The sequence below is a fragment of the Sparus aurata genome, chromosome 20 (genome assembly GCF_900880675.1).
Source record: "Sparus aurata chromosome 20, fSpaAur1.1, whole genome shotgun sequence".
Taxonomy (NCBI): Eukaryota; Metazoa; Chordata; class Actinopteri; order Spariformes; family Sparidae; genus Sparus; species Sparus aurata.
In genome coordinates this window covers 15223511-15242672 of record NC_044206.1, presented here as the reverse complement: position 1 = coordinate 15242672, position 19162 = coordinate 15223511, and the positions used below count along the sequence as shown (strand labels likewise).

The following is a 19162-nucleotide window of genomic DNA, read 5'->3' as shown; positions in this document are numbered from 1 at the left end:
AATTAGCTAGCAGCTTAATCTGCAACACAGCCTCTTCTCTCGTTCTTGCTTATGTGTTTTGCACATGGTAGCTGAAACCAAATTATTTAAAGGGATATTCCGGTGTAAATTTAATCCATGGTCTAAATCACCGTGAAACTGTTAGACTCCATCTCGAGAGATCAAGTTAGCAGACCGCTAATTTATCAACCTCAGAAACGACCGCACGACAACAATACACTGCAGTAAATGGATCAAAATATAAACCGTCACCAAAAAGCCACAAATAATGCTCAGAATAGCACCAAACCTCAGCAACAGAACAAATAGGGTCTCAGCACATAGTCTGGGGCATCTAACCTCCGCTAGTTTAGCTGGATTTCTATTGTGAAGCTAAAAACAGATTTCAACTCTCCTCCATCAGCTTCCGGGTCGGAGAAGTCCCGACGCGACGATTACCGAGTGCAGTTAGAAATGCTCAATTCCGTTCTTTTCCCTGTCCGCTCTCGATAATAACTGTTATAAACTGGCAGGTAAGACACATATGAACTTTGATTGCTTTTCCATGGAGTCATAATCATCGATTTCATCCATGAGCCGCGGAACTCTACTGCACTCGGTAATCGAGTCGTCGGGACTTCCCGTCAACAGGAAGCTGCTGCAGAAGAGTGGTAAATTTTGTCAGCTTTTCAGAAGAAATCCAGCTAAACTAGTGGAGTTTTAATGCCCCGGACTATGTGCTGAGACCTGTTGCTGAAGTTTGGTGCTGTTCTGAGCATTATTTGTGGCGTTTTGGTGGCGGTTTATATTTGGATCCATTTACTGCAGTGTATTGTTGTCGTGCGGTCGTTTCGGAGGTTGATAAAACTCCGTAAATTAGCGGTCTGCTAACTTGATCTCTCGAGAGGGAGTCTAACACAGTTTCACAGTGTGTTAGACCATGGATTAAACTTACACTGGAATATCCCTTTAATAAACTTAATTTAATGAACTACATTAGATTAACCAAAGTATTGGACAAATCGAAAACTTTGATACTGGCTCAAGATGAATTGCTTAATGGTGCAATATATAATAATTTTGGATTAAGACGTTCAAAAATGTTAGAATTGATTTCTTCTTTTGCAGAGATTTTTCTGGTTTAGTTGGCATGCTAACCAGCTAGCTCCAGCCCCATTACATGTCTCACTGACTGAGACATAGACTAACACACTTTAACATGGAAAATTGGTGAAGTTACCCTTTAAAGTGATTACAATTAATCCCAAAATTGTGGCTTGACCGACAGATGGATTGCTATCCCTCGAGGCAGGCTTCTACCATTTATTCACCTCAGGGATAGTGATGGGACTGAAACAGTGCGATGGCAGAAATCACACAATCAAAGACATCCCTGACAGTTATATTATGTTTATTTCCGCAGCAGCGCTGAAACATACAGTCAAAGAGACCTACATGCGCACAAGGCTCAAACTGAACATGCTTAATGTCACAGTGCGCAGGAGGAAGTGTAGTCACAGCAGGGTTGCCGCCGGCACCAGCCGAGTCAAAGGAACATGTCTTCAAAGTAGTCATCAAACTCCTCCTCCCTAGACAGATGAAACAAACAGAACCACAGAAGTGTTAGTTCCTGTCATGGCCGATGCAAACACTTACTGTGAGATGCTTTGTATGGGTGGCCTCTGACTAACTCCGGCAGTGTCAGTGGTACACCATTTATTTCATCTCACTTTTTTATTCAAGCACAAGAGGATATGATATGAAGTGGAGTACCAGCAGTGGCACAGAACAGAATTAAATGGCGACAGCAAAAAGACTTCAACAAAGGCAAACATACCTCAGAGAGGAACCTGTACCCACTAAATGAGAGGTGTTTCTTTATGTTCTCCATGGTGGTTCTGTCATTACGCTTAAATAAAAAACTGTTCACTTCATACTAAATTACCTTTAAAGGGGCACAATGTAGTCAAAACAATGAAGTGTTTGTTGTGGAGTTCAAAAAAAAAGAATCAGTCGATGAAGATTATTCTCTTTTGATTCTTATTTTTTCTTCAAACCCTCACAGTGCTGAAGCATTATGTACCCAATGCAATAGGTCAGAGGCACCATTACATGTTAATGAAAGTGTTTTGTCTCGAGGTCAGAGTTGTGCTCATGTGTGCTTGAATAAACACTGCCTCTTACTGTTGACCTTTTAAGGAATATGACGTCTTTCTGAGAGTAGAAAAATCCGACGAAGGCAGAAAAAAGTGTCGCACTCTCTGCCTCTACGTGCATTCGATCATCTTGGAGCAGGCCTGAGGGGCCGAAACGTCATCCAATGCATGTGGAGCCAACACGTTTTTTTCTCCCTTGTATAAGTCTATTTCAAGCGATCAGCACCTCACGGCAGCCCTCGGTGTGCATGGCTTTTCTATGGCGCAAAATTGAATGTCAGGAGAAGCGTGACAGGAGCAGGTTAAGGGTTTACTGACTTTCCTGGAGTTGAGAGCAGCTTTGTGTGGGGTATCCACAGTGCTCCTCATGCTGTGCTATGTAGTGATCTGTAACTTATGTAGGCTAAGTGGTAAAGACCGCATCTGATGGCCTTATGGTAGCTTACTTGGTTTGGTTTAACATGACCACGAGCTGTTAACCTCACCTTGACTTTTCCTCCACAGCAGGGGCGGGTCCTCGCCAGTGGTCGGCTTCTGATTGGCCCTCTGGCTCGTCTCCAGCTTCGGAGTCTGGGGAGAGAATTGCAGAGAGTAGTCAGTAACACTTGCAGGAAGTAGGAACTAGGTCAACCAATAATCCTTGTTCATCAGTGTTAATGTCAGCGCAATTTATCTGATCATCCTAATTTTTGCGGGTAATTCTTCGGTAAGTATCAATTTAGGTGCGTCCTGGATTACGACTTAATCATGTGGCTCTGTGCTGGCACCCCTGGTTGTGGCCCTACTATAAAGTTCACCTCAATTTCTGGGAGACAAATTGCTTCTATAACCTTAAAGTCTCAACCTTCACTGAGCGCATCGCTCACAAATGAACATGACGTTCCAGGTCTTACAATTAATCAAATTCAGCCTTCAACCACTGCTCCAAACATGTGCGACTGACGGCTGAAACAAAGTTCAGCATGCAGTGGAATCCACTCGAGAAGAGTTTGTCACTCGAGAAGAGTTTGTCACCCGACCCCCCCCCCCCCCCCCCCCCCCCCCCCCCCCCCCCCCCCCCAAAAAACCATCCACGCTGTCAGAACCTGGAATAAACAGAACACGGACATGGGGGGGGGGGGGGGGGGGGGGCAAAGACATATTTCATTTCACACTGCTTACAGCGAAAGGCAGAAAGAAAGGGAATGGGGAGAGGGGCGCGTTGAGAAAAAGCAGACCTGCCACGGTCTATTACTATTCACTACAGGGCTAATGGATGAGTTTCCAGAAAGGACTGTCAGTGGAGTGAAAAAACACCCTGACAGAGGTCTGGGGGAGTGGACCATAAACTGTCCAATGTGTGTGATTTTTTAAATGGGGGAGGTACTTCTGCGCCCACGGGGAGAGAGAGAGTCATGAACGCTACCTTTGTCTGAGTCCTTCGACTCCTCTGAGCCGCTGGAGGAGGCGGAGCGATCTGCAGAGAAACAGAGAGTTATAAAGTTGAATATGTTTTAATCAAAAGGGGAGTTGTCTGTGTGAAATACAAGAGCAAAAAAAAAAAAAACAGGGATTAGATCACTTCCAAGAACAAACTATAAACAAGTCGGCTCCCCCAGGCGGTTCCCATCTGATGAGATTACTGCCCTAATTAATGGGACAGTTTGTGAGGAGAGAGGAGAGAAGAGGAGAGGAGAGGAGAGGGGAGGGGAGGGGAGGGGAGGGAAGGGGGGCAGCCTCACCTCTGTGCCTCCTTCGTTTGTGCTTCTTGGAGTGTGAAGACGACCTCCTCCTCGTCTTCTTCTTCTTCTTCTCTGGTGGCTCCTGGTTCTCCTCCGATAACCTTTTGGCCTTTTTAATGACTTTCACTTCTTTCCTCCTACAAACAGAATCACACTGTGAACGAGCAGTACTTCACCTTATAAAGCAGCTAATTACAGCCCTATTTGGAAGACATGGCCAAAGGCGCTTCCAGTGGAGCATGAGTGAATCTTGGCTGGAGTTTTAAATGAATGAAAGTCTGCTGGAGCCAAACAGAGGCTTTCAAAATCCTAACCAACTGCGAAAAAAACCTTCGAAAAGCACGCATACAGTATCAGTATAGTATTACTTACTTTCCATCCGTAATCATTTCAAGCTACAATTCACATCACATCCAGTGGTCTCATTCAAATGACTGATATATAATCATGGCTGGTAGGAGGAGGTCGGACAGGAAACATAAACCATGGTTCAAATCTAAAACCTCTGCATGCTGTAAAATATGGTCTGCTGACTGTCCGTGGTGACCTGCCCTACTTACAGCAGACCAGTGCTCACTCTGCGCAATCTTTAAAAAAAAAACAAAAAAAAACAATGGACATGGGCAAAACAATCTCCATTTTTAATGTAAAAAAAAAGTATGTTAGCTTACTTGTGGTGGTAGTTGAGTTTAAAAGAGCATTCAGGGCATATTCCTACAACAGAAAGAAAAATACTTATTACCCACTCAAATATCATAACGGTTGTGGAAGTGTTTCAACCGTTGGAATTATCTAAGTTTAAATGTAATAAGTTTGATATTGTGAAATAGTAAAGCCATATTGGGCTAAGGAATTTAGATGAATATTATGTCCATAACCCCACTGAAAAACAGACTCAAGAGGTATCACACAGAAACCTTGAATTCAATACAGTACAAATATCTACCGATGAAATAAAACCACTGAATGAAAATCACAGCCTGTGAAAATTACGGAAAATAAGGTACTTAAAAAATATATACTTTTTAATGTATATATGCAATGAAAATTGCCCTTGCTGGGGAAATCTGCTGTCAGCACAGAAGCTATATCCAGCAAGATCTGTGCAGATCTATGCATGACCAATGTGATAGAACTCCATTAATACTACACGGAACCTAAATTTGGTTGCAAAAAAGTGAGCATTTTCGTGTAAGTAGTAGTGACAAATGCTCCAAAATGTAAATGCTGCAACTAATGTGTGTGAAAATGGTTCTACCAGATACACACAACAGTATATCGTCTGCATACAGTTGGCAAACTCTTCCATGATGTAATCCCGGTAAATAATTTGTAAATAAACTAAAGAGAAGGAGACCGAGGACAGAGCCCTGCTGAACTCCTGTTTTACTCTGTCAGACAGATGATTTCTCACTGTTTAGAACAACACATCAAGATTCAAATCTATGTACAGTAAAAAATTAATTGCTTCGGTGTTTTGAGAGATGTATTCATTAATTCAGAGCAATATCATCCCTATTATATGTCTCCAATGTGCCTGACTTAGTTCATGCTCCAGGGTCACCTGCCCATGTTTCATTACTGTCAAAACATTTATCACTGTCAAAACATTGGGTTCAAATTTGCTACAAATTGGATTACATTTTTAGCTGATGAGGACAGGAGAATATGCCTGGCTGTGACCTGTTGCACCATCTTGTTAAAAGAGTCTGTCATTTCCTGCTTGACTGAGTTTACTATGACTGGTGGGTCCTCCAATTACGGTAATTATTCTAACAGGATTTTCTGCAGCATGATACCTGAAGGAGGATTATTATGAGCTGGATCTTTGACGGCAACCCCAATCAGGCCACAGCCACACACACACACACACACACATATATATATACAAACAAACAACTTTTACAAAGAATAACCAGAGAAAATAGTGAGTATTTACTGAGTTTGACCAACGCGTTTCTCTTTTCGCCGCGCTCCACGTAGGCAAAATTCACCTCCCAGCTTTTTAGGCCTTCCTGCTTCTCGCAGCGTTTGTTTCCACACTGGAACTGACCTGGAAGACCAGAGAGCACACTTTTGCTGTCTACATATAAAACACATGTTTCAATTATTAAATTCACATGATATTCTAAGCCATCTATCTTTGATCCACAGCAATATTGAATGTACAGGAGAGAAGAGTTGGTTGGAAAGCTACAAAGTAAGGATCAAACAAGCCACAGAACAGTGACTGTATAGATATTCTGTGTGTCAGATTTATTAGGTTTGATATAGACGGAAAGACTGAAACACAACAGGATCAGTGCAGGTAGGAGAGAGAGTTGTAGAAACATTTGAATGTTTATTTTTAGGATTAAGAAATGCAGACTATAAATCCCCGACTGCTTCAGGTTCAGATTCACAGTGGCTTCCAAACACTGCTGCTCTCCCTCCCACTCCTCCTTCTGTCTCTACACCCCGTCCTCCTTATCCCCAGCTCCTTCTCAGCTCCCTTTCTTCACCTTGCCTCATCCCCTCAGGCCTCCCTCCAGCCACTGCACAGCCTGCCCATTATCCCAAGAGGAGCTTAAGGTTGCATTGATCTGGTCTCCGGGGTTCCTCCAGATTGTAGCAGGGGGAGTGAGTGCGTCAGAGACGGCCATTCTTGGCACAGGGGCCAGATATGCTCCTTACTCGGCAAGAGGAGAGTGATGCCCTTCCTCACCTGCCTTAGATTGAGTAAACATAAAGGTGAAGTGACGCCGGCCACCATGGCTTCGGGCCACTTGTGCCAGAGGGGAGACTTCTCTTTCACGTGCCGTATTAGATTAAGGATCTGTGACGTCAGCTCAAAAGGACACTTCTGGCCCCTGTCCTGCATATGGGAATGGGTTGTGATGGCTGGGTTTTTTTTTCTTTTTCGAGAGAGAGACTAATGTTATATTGGATTGAATGTTAGAAATGGGAAAATGAATGAGTTTATAGTTGACCTTATATAGGGGTGGTTAATGTGCCTGTGCAGCTCCACAGCAGACTACTGAGCTATATTTTTCTGCAATTACATACACCAAACATTAAAGAAAAGTTTTAATTGATTTCTGTTTTTAAATACCCAACCAGTGACTTTGCAAGCCATAAGCAATTTCTAATTTTCTGATAACCTTATTATCCTTCAACTTATTGTTTAAATCAAACTTTGCACAATTCTACGTAAGGAGCAATCCAAAGAATTTTGGTTGAAAAAGTTCAAATTAACTAAAATAATCAATAGAATGTGAACAATTCTGTTGATAAGTTTTTAATGTTTTGAATATTCTGCATTTCAATTCTTACATACACAACATTACAGCTTTAATACACTGCATTCTATGTTTTGTTTAATGCATTACAATTTTACTAAATGCTTTACCTTTCTGTGTGCATTAGATGTTCTTGTTTGATCTACTGTGTTGTATCTGTAAGATATTAAAGTCTGCATTAATTGACGATGAAGTTTTTGATAATCAAAATCAATGCCATTCATCCTATGGGGGATATGAACCAAATTTCATGGCAATACCTCCGATGGTGGTCGGGATATTCCAATGTCGACCAAAGAGGTTGACTGATCAGCCAACCAACATTGCCATGCCTAGAGCCATTCCTTACTCTAAAGAAACACTGATGGCCTAAACAAATAACTTTAACATTTCAAACAAAAAGTCTTGGAGGAAAAGAGGCTGTGTGTACATGTTCATCTTCATCCGTTTAAAATGTTTTAGAATTTCTAAGTGAAGAGAAACTTGAAATGCCAACGTATCCCTTTAAATCCTTGACGACTGCTCCTTTCTGGCACTCTATGGGTGTGACTTGGGACGGGGCCATCTTCTCAACTCTACTCAACCACACATGACGCCATGAGCAGTAACCGGTACCCGGAGACCTGAGAGAATCCTGTCTTCACCATCAACAGTGACGTCAGTTTGGCAGTGGAATTTTCCCATGACATGCCAAACATCTCCATCGTACGCAGATGACAAAAATTCTGTCATATTCACCTCCTGTATGGCCACACAGCAGCTTTTCTCTGTAAAGACAGGAGGTAAAAGCCTTTGCCTACACAAAACCGAGCGCCCTTGAACAAGGTACTGAATCCCCTCGCCGCCGCAGAGAAACAGCTCAGTGTCAAATATAAAAGAATGTGATATATTCCAAGGTTAATAAATGGAGAGTGTGAATGTGTGTGGGCCTCCAGCTACAGCTACAACCCTGGCAGAGTGGCGTCAATAGAAAATCTGTTCCTGGGAAACTTTTTTGACAATAAATGTCAAAAGCGAAATATAATAAAGTTCAGGAAGCCATTCTTCACATATTTCTGATGTTCTTCAGCCCCCTGGTGCCACATTTTTCCCACATGAAAGCAAATTTGGTCCCTGGTGTTGTGTTGTGCCACACGGAGGATCCAAAGCAAGGTGAACACATAAACTCCTGGATGGGTCTGTATAAACAAAGGATCTCCACCATGATTTGTTGATAATTGGCAGGTACCCGCCCACCTCACATGAGCCTCAGATGCTGCAGGATAAAAGCTGGCACCAGGTCACCTGAGTAAACCCTTTAAGAGAGGAAACTCCTGTCCTCCTACGTCAATGGTTACTAATGCCACCAGCCAGCAGCCTGAGATCAGGACGGATCCACCACAGGACAGATGGCTACGTGATTAACATTCACTGGATGAAGTCGCAGGGCAGTGTCATGAGTCAGGGATCTTTCACTTTCTAGTCACTCTTGGATGCCTATTAAAAGTTCACAAAGGACAGATCATTATAAAACCAGGCCTGTGTTTTTTTTACAGAAACCATCCTAATTTAACAAGCTAAGGTCACGGGCTTTGCGGACCAAGGGAAAAGGCTGTTGACAGGCCAGTCCTTATGAGAGCAAAGGCTTATTTCAAAAGGACAGTTTGTCATTTCTGGAAAAATAATTACTTGGGTCCTTGCTGAAAGTTAGATGAGACGTTTGATAACAGCTAAGCTGGTAAATATGAGCCAGTTAGCTTAGCTTATCTTAGCAAAGAGACTGGGAACAGAAGGAAACAGCTAGGGTAGCTTTCAACAGATCAAAACAAACTCCGACTCCCAGTTTGGTTGCATGACTATTTTTTGTGTGCTAGTAGATCTATAATAGAACTAGATACCAAACCGCAAGATGGCACCCATTTAGTCCAATGACAATTGCTAGCATTTTGGGAATATTTCCTGATTATGCTGCCCACTAAATATGTGCAAAATGTTTCTTACACTGGCCAAACTCATGGGCCCATAGAAACTGTGATGACACAGCTCTTTCCCCCCCATGTTTGTGCTAGCCTAAGCTAACCGGCTGCTGGCTAACACTCAGCAAGCAAGCGAATAAGTGCCCGGCCTCAAAATGTCAAGCTATTCCACTGGAGTCAGAGCCTTGGAGACCAGCCGATGTTGCAAAACTAGCCGCCCAATACATTCATCAACTTCTTCTGTCCCAAAAGAACATAAAGAGTAGTTAATGTTAAATGGGTTCAGTGCTCACCACATATACTCTGAACAAACCAAGCCTCCATCCAAAAGCATTTTCGTATCCTTAAAGTGCAGAGCTGATTGGAAAGTCTGTCAGAATGCTGCACTCGTGTGCAATAGTTATTAAGTTTGTGAATTCAGAGCTGCTCTCCAGCCGACTCTTGATACTCACCACCCCCAACCTGCGCCCTCTCCTCAGGGTCGACCACCTTTAATAAATTCCCTGCCTGTGGGAAACACTGAACGATCCACACTCACTGCCCGCAGGCAGATTTCTCAAATATTGGGAATGTAACTGGCATCCAAAAGACTGATTCTTTCTCCAACCACACAGTCCCACCTCTGACTCTGGATCAGACTTGGTCTTTTTATGTCTGCCTCTCACATTGACAAGCAGTCCAGACAACTGACCTCAAGTTCAACTCAACAATTTCCAACTGTTATTTACTCCACAGCATCCTGTTAGCTAAGTAGACCAAAGAGCATTGATATACATACCACTAAGATTATGTTTTCGACTTAATATTATATGCCTCTCCCTCTGCAGGCCAGTGTGAAGCACTTGCATGTCTTAATGCTGATGTACAACACCCTATAAACAGTCAGAGATAAACAAATTAAAACAATAAAAACAGACACTCGCTGTTTCTACAGTTCCACTGGGCAACTCTGAAAGCTTTGTGGGCTGTAGGGCTAATAAGCTATCACTTCTAAGACTTAGAATACACCCAGTTACTGCTCAGAGGCTGATTTATTTTGTCTGGCACAACACACAGCAGGATATCCTTACAAAGAACAAATCTCGCCTGCCTTGGGACCCAGGCCAGGCTAAAGCAAAAGGGAGGATTTGACCTTTAAATGGTGACATCTATTTCATTTTTCTTTACAGAAGATTAAGAGATAGTAAGTAGTGCGGGTGTCAGAGGATGTGACAATATTCAAACGCAAGCATTTGTCAGCAAAATAAATGCTCAATATGGACGTGCAATATAGTTCTGAGGACGGACCAGACTTTGGACCGACCAGACAAACAACAGAAAACTCACACAAGAGCAGGGTTAGGTTGAAACTAAAATCTAGGGTTATGAAGTCAATAACTTACAAACAGTGTATTGTCACAGTTTGAGACTTAAAGTACTCTCACAGTCTAGCTAACAGTGGCAAAGGTGGGTCCGACCTGACTTCTGCACTATAAGTCAAAGTGTGGTGGCGAACATGCTCAAACTATTTTTTAAAGACAGGAAAGTTACGCAAGCCGAGACCAAACTCCATTTACTTTGACAGGGGGGCCCACGAAAAATAAGCTTGGCCTCAACTGCCTCTGGCCTTTGGCCTCCTCTTGACAGCAAGACTAAAGCTCAATTTAAACCAGAAGGGAAACCCACAGAAAAGCATGACTTGGACTGAGGCCCCCGCAGGCCCTGCACCCGACTTGTGTATCTGCTGCTCCAGTGTTAAAGACTGTCAGGAGGACACGTTTTGATATCCAGTGTTCTCACTCAATGAGGGATTTATTTTCTTACAAAAAACATTGCCTCATATTTTTATTGGAAAATACCTACATAAGAGTCTTATGTGCTGATGAGCAGTGCACAAAAAAAGAGAAACAGAAAAAAGGAAGGTGAAGCAAATGCGCAAGCGGGGTAAGGCGACACAACAATCTGTCTTCGTCTCCGCTCGGTCTTTGAAGTCGGTTTGGTGCGTCAGGGCCCTTAAAAGGTACAATCTTGAGTTTTTCACCACTGGGAGTGCTATAGAGTAGTGGCTTTATTTTGGATTACACAGCTGAGGATAGACAGGGAACGCAATGAGAGAGAGGGGGGCCAGCAAAGGCCACAGGTCGGATAAACCCTGCAGCAAGGACACAGCTTCTGCACATGAAGCACGCACTCTGCCAACCTTGTTTGTATTGTGTACGGGCACACAATGACGCAAAAACGCACACGTGAGCAGGCGGTGGGGTACTTTTTCCTGCCGTCATATTTCTCTGATCAACAGCTCGTGGAAGTAACACGCAAGGACACATTCAATGACGGTAAGGCAGGGGAACTTTAAGCTAGCAAAACAGATAGGGAAATGATGAGTGACTTGAAATTTCTTGAAAAATCAGCGTTGCAAATATTTTATGAGGAAGAAAAACCTTCACCTTTAAGGTCTGTTTACAGGTTCTTTACAGCTCAAAGACTTTAAGTATTTCTGATTGGCCTTGAGGCATCGTAACGCTCATACACAACCGAAGGAAATCATTTTCATGTCATCTTTTTGAGGTAAAAATGTGAATCATTACATCAAGAATTCATCCAATAAATCAAAGGGAAATTCAAGGCTTCTGGGGGAGGATAACACGCGATCCTGCTACCCTGTACTTGATTCGAGGCCACAATCTTTTCCGTCTCACATCTTCTTTTTTAAAAAAAGCAAAAGTAAATAAACACTTAGAGGAAAAGAGATTTCAGGGCATCGCACTGTGGCCACGAAAAGAAAGGTCAGCGCTCTGCGTAATCAACCTGACTGGCTGAAGAGTAGTCAGCAGCATTACCAAATATTAACATGACCTGAAGTGCACAGATAGCAGGAGGTGATAAGACAACAGTTTTCCAAAAAGGTGTCTGTCGTTGGGCGGAGGTGAACTGCCCTTGTAGGGAAAAGTAGGATTTGGTTTTAATTGGGGGAAAGCTCACTGTTGTCTTACAAGTTTATGAGCAGAAGTCGAGTCTGGTGGTCTGACAATGACGACACCTGAGCCGAACAACATTCAATCCACTCACTGGATGATGAACCAGGTTTTCTTGGATTTTGCATTCAAGCGTCAGTGTTTGAATGACACTCGACCTTTAAATCAAATCAAAGTCATATTGAGCCCATGGTTAACACTTCTTCCACCTTTGACTTCCAAAACAAACACTGTGAAATGTTTTCTTCACCTCTGAATGAGGACGTCGGGTTCACTTTACAGGATGAGATTAGTATTGATTTCACTGACGAGTTTAAGGTCCCATGCTCTAAATAGTGCTTAAGAAGTATTTCTCTGGCAATCTTCATGTACACAAATCACAGACAGTTGAAGCGAAGTGTCTCCGACCTGATCTAATCCCACTTCCTGTCAAGTATCCCTGCAGGGGGTGAACTGTCAGAGACCAAGATCACGCGGTCTTAATCTGGAACAATATATTGGCTTAGTCAGCTTTCTCAGACATACTGTGTGTGTGTGTGTGTGTGTGTGTGTGTGTGTGTGTGTGTGTGTGTGTGTTTGCGAGGCCGCATCAATGTAAACATAAGTGTTTGTGTGATCATGTGTGGCTCAAATCATATCGATGGCTTGTCGAGGCGCTCTCGCCAAGCCACAGATGTGTTCCTTTCAGGTAAACCTATGAATGTGAGTTGCTTGAAGGAGCTGCAGACTGAGCTGAGGTGTTGTACTAATCCAGAACAGTTAATGGACGGTAATCATCAAAGCACTGCCAAACTGTCAGACGTTCGAGAGGTAGAAAGAGGTTATTCTCTGGGTGTGAGACAAATGTTAGGTAATCAACAGATCAATCTTCTGGGTCGATGACTGAACGGTGCAAATTGACTCACAAAGGTTGGGAGCCACAAGTAAACAAGAAAACAAAAAAACACATTTTTGAAGCCACGCTGAGGTGCAAATACATCAAAGCAAAGCTAAAGCTTATTTCAATAATAGCCTTACATGTGGAGTGACTTGTGCCAGGGAGTAGCCACACACACGTTGTCTACTGTCTCTGTCGCCATCTAGTGGAGAAGTTTGCAAACTGTTTTTTTTGGGCACTTCAGCTGGAGACACTCGAGATGTGTCCCAAATCCTCACCAATCTTCACCATGTCATAGTGTACTGTTTTAACAGCTAGTATACAACAATAAAAAGATAAAACAACATGCTTAAATACTTTTTACTAAGTGCAGCTTTGGACCATCACTGTAAAGTTCACCAGGCGAAGCAAAATATCGTTCTTAAAATTGATTATCTAATTTTTTTTCTCAAGTCATTTAACCACATTATTTGAATGTTGTCCCAGCTGTGAGCAACTCTTCCGTCATCTTTGCATTGGGGGAGAATAGTGACCAACGACAGCACAATCGAAAAATGTATGCAGTAAAGCCGCAGCGATTAGTCGATTCATTGATTAGTCCGGTGCTTTTTTTGAACAAAAGAAATCGATCGAAAGAAAATGATCGAAACAAACGATTTTGACCATCAATTAATCGTTTCCATATCATTTTCAAGCAAAAAAAAAAAAAACATTTGCTGGTTCCAGCTTCTTAAATGCAATGATTTCCTGTTTTTCCTTGTCATTTATGACAGTAAGTGGAAAGTCTTCGGGTTTTGGGCTGTTGGTGGTTAAAAAACAAACAATTCGAAGACGTCACTTTCACCCTGGGAAACTGTGATGAGAATATAGACTTTATAAGATAAATAATTCACTGAGCAATCGTTAAACCGTATAAAAAAGAAATATGATCATTAGTTGCAGGCTTATTATGCATTCTGTGTGGTTTTGACAATATTGAGCTTTTTTTCTCTCTTTTCCAGTGTGATCACGCAACAATAACAAACTACAAAACCTTCTCTAAATGAGTGGTGGGGATTTGGGACACGCCGCTCAATTAAGTCAAGGTGACTCTTTAGTTAATAAGAATGTTTCTGTGATTAGGATTCCAATACAACATAAATGTTTTGCTGCATTTTGATAAAGCAGTATAAACAAAATTATCTAAAGCAATTCTTTTTAATGTGTATGTTTTGATCTTAAAATAACAGCTTAAACTTTACTCTGATGGCACAGTGTCTTGTAATAGGGTGAATGGTGTCTCTGTCTCAGCCACGCCGCTCCCCTATCACTTGTGTAACTTCAGTGAGAGGGCAGGATCACAGCGTTACACACATGTTAACTTCAACATACATGTTTTCAACACATAACATTGTTATGACGTAATGAGTTTTGTTTGTAGTGAGCACCTACATTACACCTGACAAACTGCTGCCTGACCTGGACTGCGTATTTACCACACTCGATCCGTAGGGGGGGCACCAAATCGCACAGAATGCCAATTTCTACATAACTCTGCTTTAAAAAAAAACATGCGGAAGTGTATAAACACAAAATCAGCACAGTGTTTGGCCTTGCCCTACCTTTGCCAGAGACAACTTCATCCTCAGTCCGCCAACGAAATCCAAACTGTTGGGCACAAAGTTCATAAAAGATACATGCAAATCATCAAAATCACTGAGAATGAAGCAGCAAGAGCCACAACATAAATCACCTTTAATCAAACTGATCAGTTAAGTCAGATTTATGAGCTTGATGAAGCTACCATAACTCACTATTTGCCCTGTCTTTGATCAGCATTTGTTTCAGTGGAAGTATTCAGTACATCATGGTCTGCCGAAGCCTAACTAATCTAACATTTAACAGGCTAGACGGGCTTCGTGTCAATATCGTCTATAAATATTTACGTCATGTTTTATTTTGAATGGATGTTTCGCTCCCTGTAAATGTGATTTGGGGTGTTGTGTCTGAAGCCTCTGCAGTAGTTAAGAGTAAGAGATGCCGCGGTCATTAGTATTTTTGTCAGCGCCGACATACATAGATCTCGTAGTACGCTGTCCGTCCACGGATTCATCTGCACCCCATCACGCCCCATTTACCCGACGCACAGCTGATCAAAATCCGAGTAAACTTGTGCGAATGATGCAACTCGCGCCTATGTTCGCAATCTCTGACAAATATGACTAATTTGTGAGGAAATCTGGATTTATGAGGCAAGTTTTGCAACCAGACTGACAGTGTCAGAACTTTATTTGAACTTGTGACAATGTTAACTACAGCCAACTGGGGTGTTATATATCATATAAGCATGTCATCTGTCAGGAGATTTTGGAAACTCAATGGTCTGAAATATCACATGAATGATATTGGAGCATCATCAGACCTAACAGCTCAGAAAAGTGAGCCACAAGCACACTGCCCTTGGGTCGAACATATTGTCAGTTTTAAAGCTTGGCCTCAAACCAGAACGGGCACAGTGTCCACTAGAGACAGAGCACAGTGCCAAAACCCATCATACTCCCAACATTTATCTTTAATGGACCGGTGGTGTTGGAGATTAGTGTCTGACTTATGATATATTAACCTTTACTCGTGGCACCACCACTGGGACAATTAGTGGGTTTTTTTTTTTAGGACAGAGCAAATATGGATAACTTTGCCAAGTCCTGGCAGTGGAGTCTCAGATGGCTGAGGTGTATATACATTATTTTCTCCCTGTACATTGATTTATGATAACTTATGTATTCACCTCTTAATGATCTGAATAACAGATGTTTTATAAAAACACAGCACAGATTCACACCATCCTTTAGTTTCTTGTCTTAAACTGGCTTCTGATTTCAGCATTCTGGCGTGTCAACTTCAAACTGGTTTGTTTTTTTTTTCAAAATAGAATCCAATCATGAGGCCACATGAGTCACCTGGAACTGTGTGTGCTGTCATATTGCTTGACATTTACTCAACGCCTACAACGGCTGTATTTCTGTTTGAATCATGTCATCTGTTCAGCCCACCTTGTTTTCCTTGTATCTGCTTAGGTCAGCTATGCAGTACTCTTTAAACAGCTTGTCGTAATAGTTCTTGGCAAGTTCTTTTTCCCTGGAACAGAAGAAAAGTCAAGCAAAAAGAAACAACACAAATTCATCCGACACTGATTTTCATCACCAGGCATGCGATACTTGTGCATTCAGAGCTGCAACATCCTTATAATTCCTTGAGAGCCATCGTTCAGAAGAGGAGAGAGAAATAATCGAGACCACACTGAATATCAAAGCAGCCTGCATGAATAGTTAACTACGACAATCACCATGTCATGTCTTCCTCGTCCTCGTCCCTCCAGAGGAAGCGATGATTCTCGCGCAGCACGTCCTGGTCTGTTTTGTCCTTGGTTCTGAGGGAAAGAAAGCAATAAATACACAGATGAGGACAAGATTACTACATTTGTAATTAAAAATATTGTTGGTTGAATAAAATTTACAACCAGGGCTCCATAATGGTTAACATATTGTCGTTAATTTTAGCCTAGAGTGACAGCAGATGAGGGACTGTTAAGTTCGCCTGTGAGACACACTACTTACGTAGAGCGCTTGAAGTCGGCCATCTGTCCTCCATAATAAAGTATGTAGTCACCGACAAACTTCTTGTGCCGCTCAAACTGGGAACATCTGCTTAAGGTCAGTCTCTCTTTAAATGTTCACTTTTGCACACCGTCAGCTGCCAAAACAACAGAAATCTGAACATGTTATGTGGGATGGTTGGATTATTTTTTAAGGGCTTAATTAATTTTGATTGTTTTAACAATCAGCTTTATCAGTTGACACTGTAACTGTGAGGAAAAAAAACTGTGAAATGAAAATGAATAAAGGATACAGCATTCATTGATATCAGGTGGGCTCTTCTGTTCCTGGCCTCCTCCCTGAAAAAACAAACAGCAGGAGAACATTAAAAGATTAGTGTGAAAAAAAAAAAGAATTACACAGTTTCACACACAAAAAAAAGATGAATAAATACATAAAATGAGACTTTAAATTTTAGAGTATGTTGGTCTTCCTATTTTTCTTTTTAAACACTGATCAAAAGTGAGAAAGATGACAGGAAACTATTACAACTAAATGGAATTATAGACCCATCTGGTTTTATTAGAAGCATAAATTAAAAAAAACACACATCTTCCCTGGACGGTAATGGAAGGACAATGAGGGAAATTCATTCAATTTTGGCAGTAATGATACATTTACGATACATGAAAATTAAAATTTGATTTCTCAAATTGTAATTGCGTCGTACATCAGAGGCACACGACTTGCAAATAAAATTTCAGTTTGATTAAAGGGTTTCATTTTACGGTTGGCGATTAGCATATATTAACAGAACTGACATAAAAGTGAAAAAGGTAGAATGCATTTGTCTGACAAGGCGTGACATTTATTTTGAGATGGGCTGTTAAAATACATGTCAGAAGTAAGCCGGAAGCTCCGCCATGATTGTGGATAATGCTAAGTGTAAAACTAACTGACGTGTATATTTCACTTCAACTGTGCAGCACCTGTCCACTTCATTAGAGTGCGAACTCCGGTGGGCCACCTTCGAGTGCCGACCTTTCTGGAATGGTTTCTGTAAGATCTCCTCCTCACGCTTCCTGGCAAAGGTGCAAATGAACACAGAAAGCTTGCGTTAGTGAGTGAAACTGTATATCTTAATGATTCTCTACTGGAGACAGAAGTGAAGATGATATAAAACTCATGATACGCACAATTATAACAAATAGTTTAATCGAGTTTAAGCATTGGCTGAGCACAGATACACAACTACATGAGTTTATGTAAGCTAAATTTGGATAAACTGGTAAACATATTATTGAGTCTACGTAGTTCTACAGTCTTTAATATCACCTTTTAAGGCCTCTCTCTGAGGACTCTCCCTGCTCATCATCACTGAAGTCGGAGTCATAGCCGCCACTTCCGTGCACCTGAGGAAACGCGGGAGAGAATCACTTCCAATCACACATGACATACACCCTTAAAACACGGCTGCTTGCAGTATGATCTTTACTCAACAAAGCAAAGCTAATTCAGAAGGATTCAGAGTAGCCTGTAGCAGTTTACAAAGCAGTCTCACATTTTTTTATTCATGTTAGTTTATGATTTGCCATATAGTAATCCAATTCAGGTTCAGCTTTATTGGCCAACTATGACAGCGTGCAAAGTGTGTGTATATGAAGATGACAGGCAAAGGATGACTCCAGTCTTAAGGTGCTGTCATTGTACCTTCACACAGTTGCAAGGACAGTTTACAGGGAGGATAAAAATACACAGACAGGTAAAAACATGCAAATAAACATACACATAGAACTATGCTACATACAAAAGTGGGCGAATGAATATAAATGACCTACACAACAACATTCAGTGTCTACAGATGTGTCTGTACAATGTAAACAACAGAAATAAAATACTGAAAGATGCATGAAGTAACATCTTCTGCATGTTTATCTATAGAAAGCTGTGGCAAGTGCGACATCTAGGCTAAAAATCTCACTTACGACATGAAGCTGGAAAACCAGAAAGCCACCCCCCTGTATTATCGACCTTTTTAGAAACAATCAAACAGAACATCTGCACGGAGCCATTTTGTGTTTTGTCCTTGAGCTAAACCCTCGTAACGTTACAGTGTTTCTTTGTTGCTTTAAGTGTTACTGTAACTTCACCATCGTCGAAATGAACTCACAGGCATGCTTTATGCTAGCTAACTAGCTAATAACGAACAGACGAAATGTTAAACATTTTTCCAAACTTCTTCGCACTTAAAAAAAAAAAAAAAAAAAAAAAAAGACGTTTTCGACTCTAACAGACATACCTTTACGAGATTATCCATGAGTTCCCCCCTTTTGGTCTCCAGCAATTGCTGGCGAATGTTTACAAAATGAACAGAACGTCGCCGATCGATGACGTAGTGGAGCACAACTCGGACTCAGTGTGATGACGTATGTCCAACCCCCATGAATAATTCTGAGGGAATCTGCTGAGAGAAGATGAAAATAGCAGGACTTCACATGGTTTAACATAAATATTAATAAGCTGCAGAGGTCGTCGAGGTTGCTTTGTGTTTATGCAATGAAATGTTGTGCTGTTGATGATAAAATGTAATGCTTTAGGTCTCTATGGTTACCGGAGGAAGTGCCTTTGATGCCCAGTTGTGTGGTTTGCATTCAGTGCACCCTATTT

General features: G+C 41.6%; 1 protein-coding gene across 1 annotated transcript; it reads right to left on the bottom strand.

Moving 5' to 3' along the window:
* Positions 1–1373: 1373 nt before the first annotated feature.
* On the bottom strand, positions 1374–18961 carry fra10ac1 (FRA10A associated CGG repeat 1). The gene is made up of 14 exons (XM_030400277.1): positions 18795–18961; positions 17831–17907; positions 17485–17577; positions 16809–16854; positions 16517–16593; positions 16246–16329; positions 15953–16037; positions 14522–14567; positions 5796–5909; positions 4528–4570; positions 3857–3993; positions 3541–3591; positions 2621–2705; positions 1374–1568 (listed from the first exon to the last, which is right to left on the bottom strand). The coding sequence occupies exons 1-14, from the start codon at positions 18810–18812 to the stop codon at positions 1526–1528; spliced, it is 999 nt and encodes a 332-aa protein (XP_030256137.1). The 5' UTR covers positions 18813–18961; the 3' UTR covers positions 1374–1525.
* Between the last annotated feature and the right edge of the window lie 201 nt (positions 18962–19162).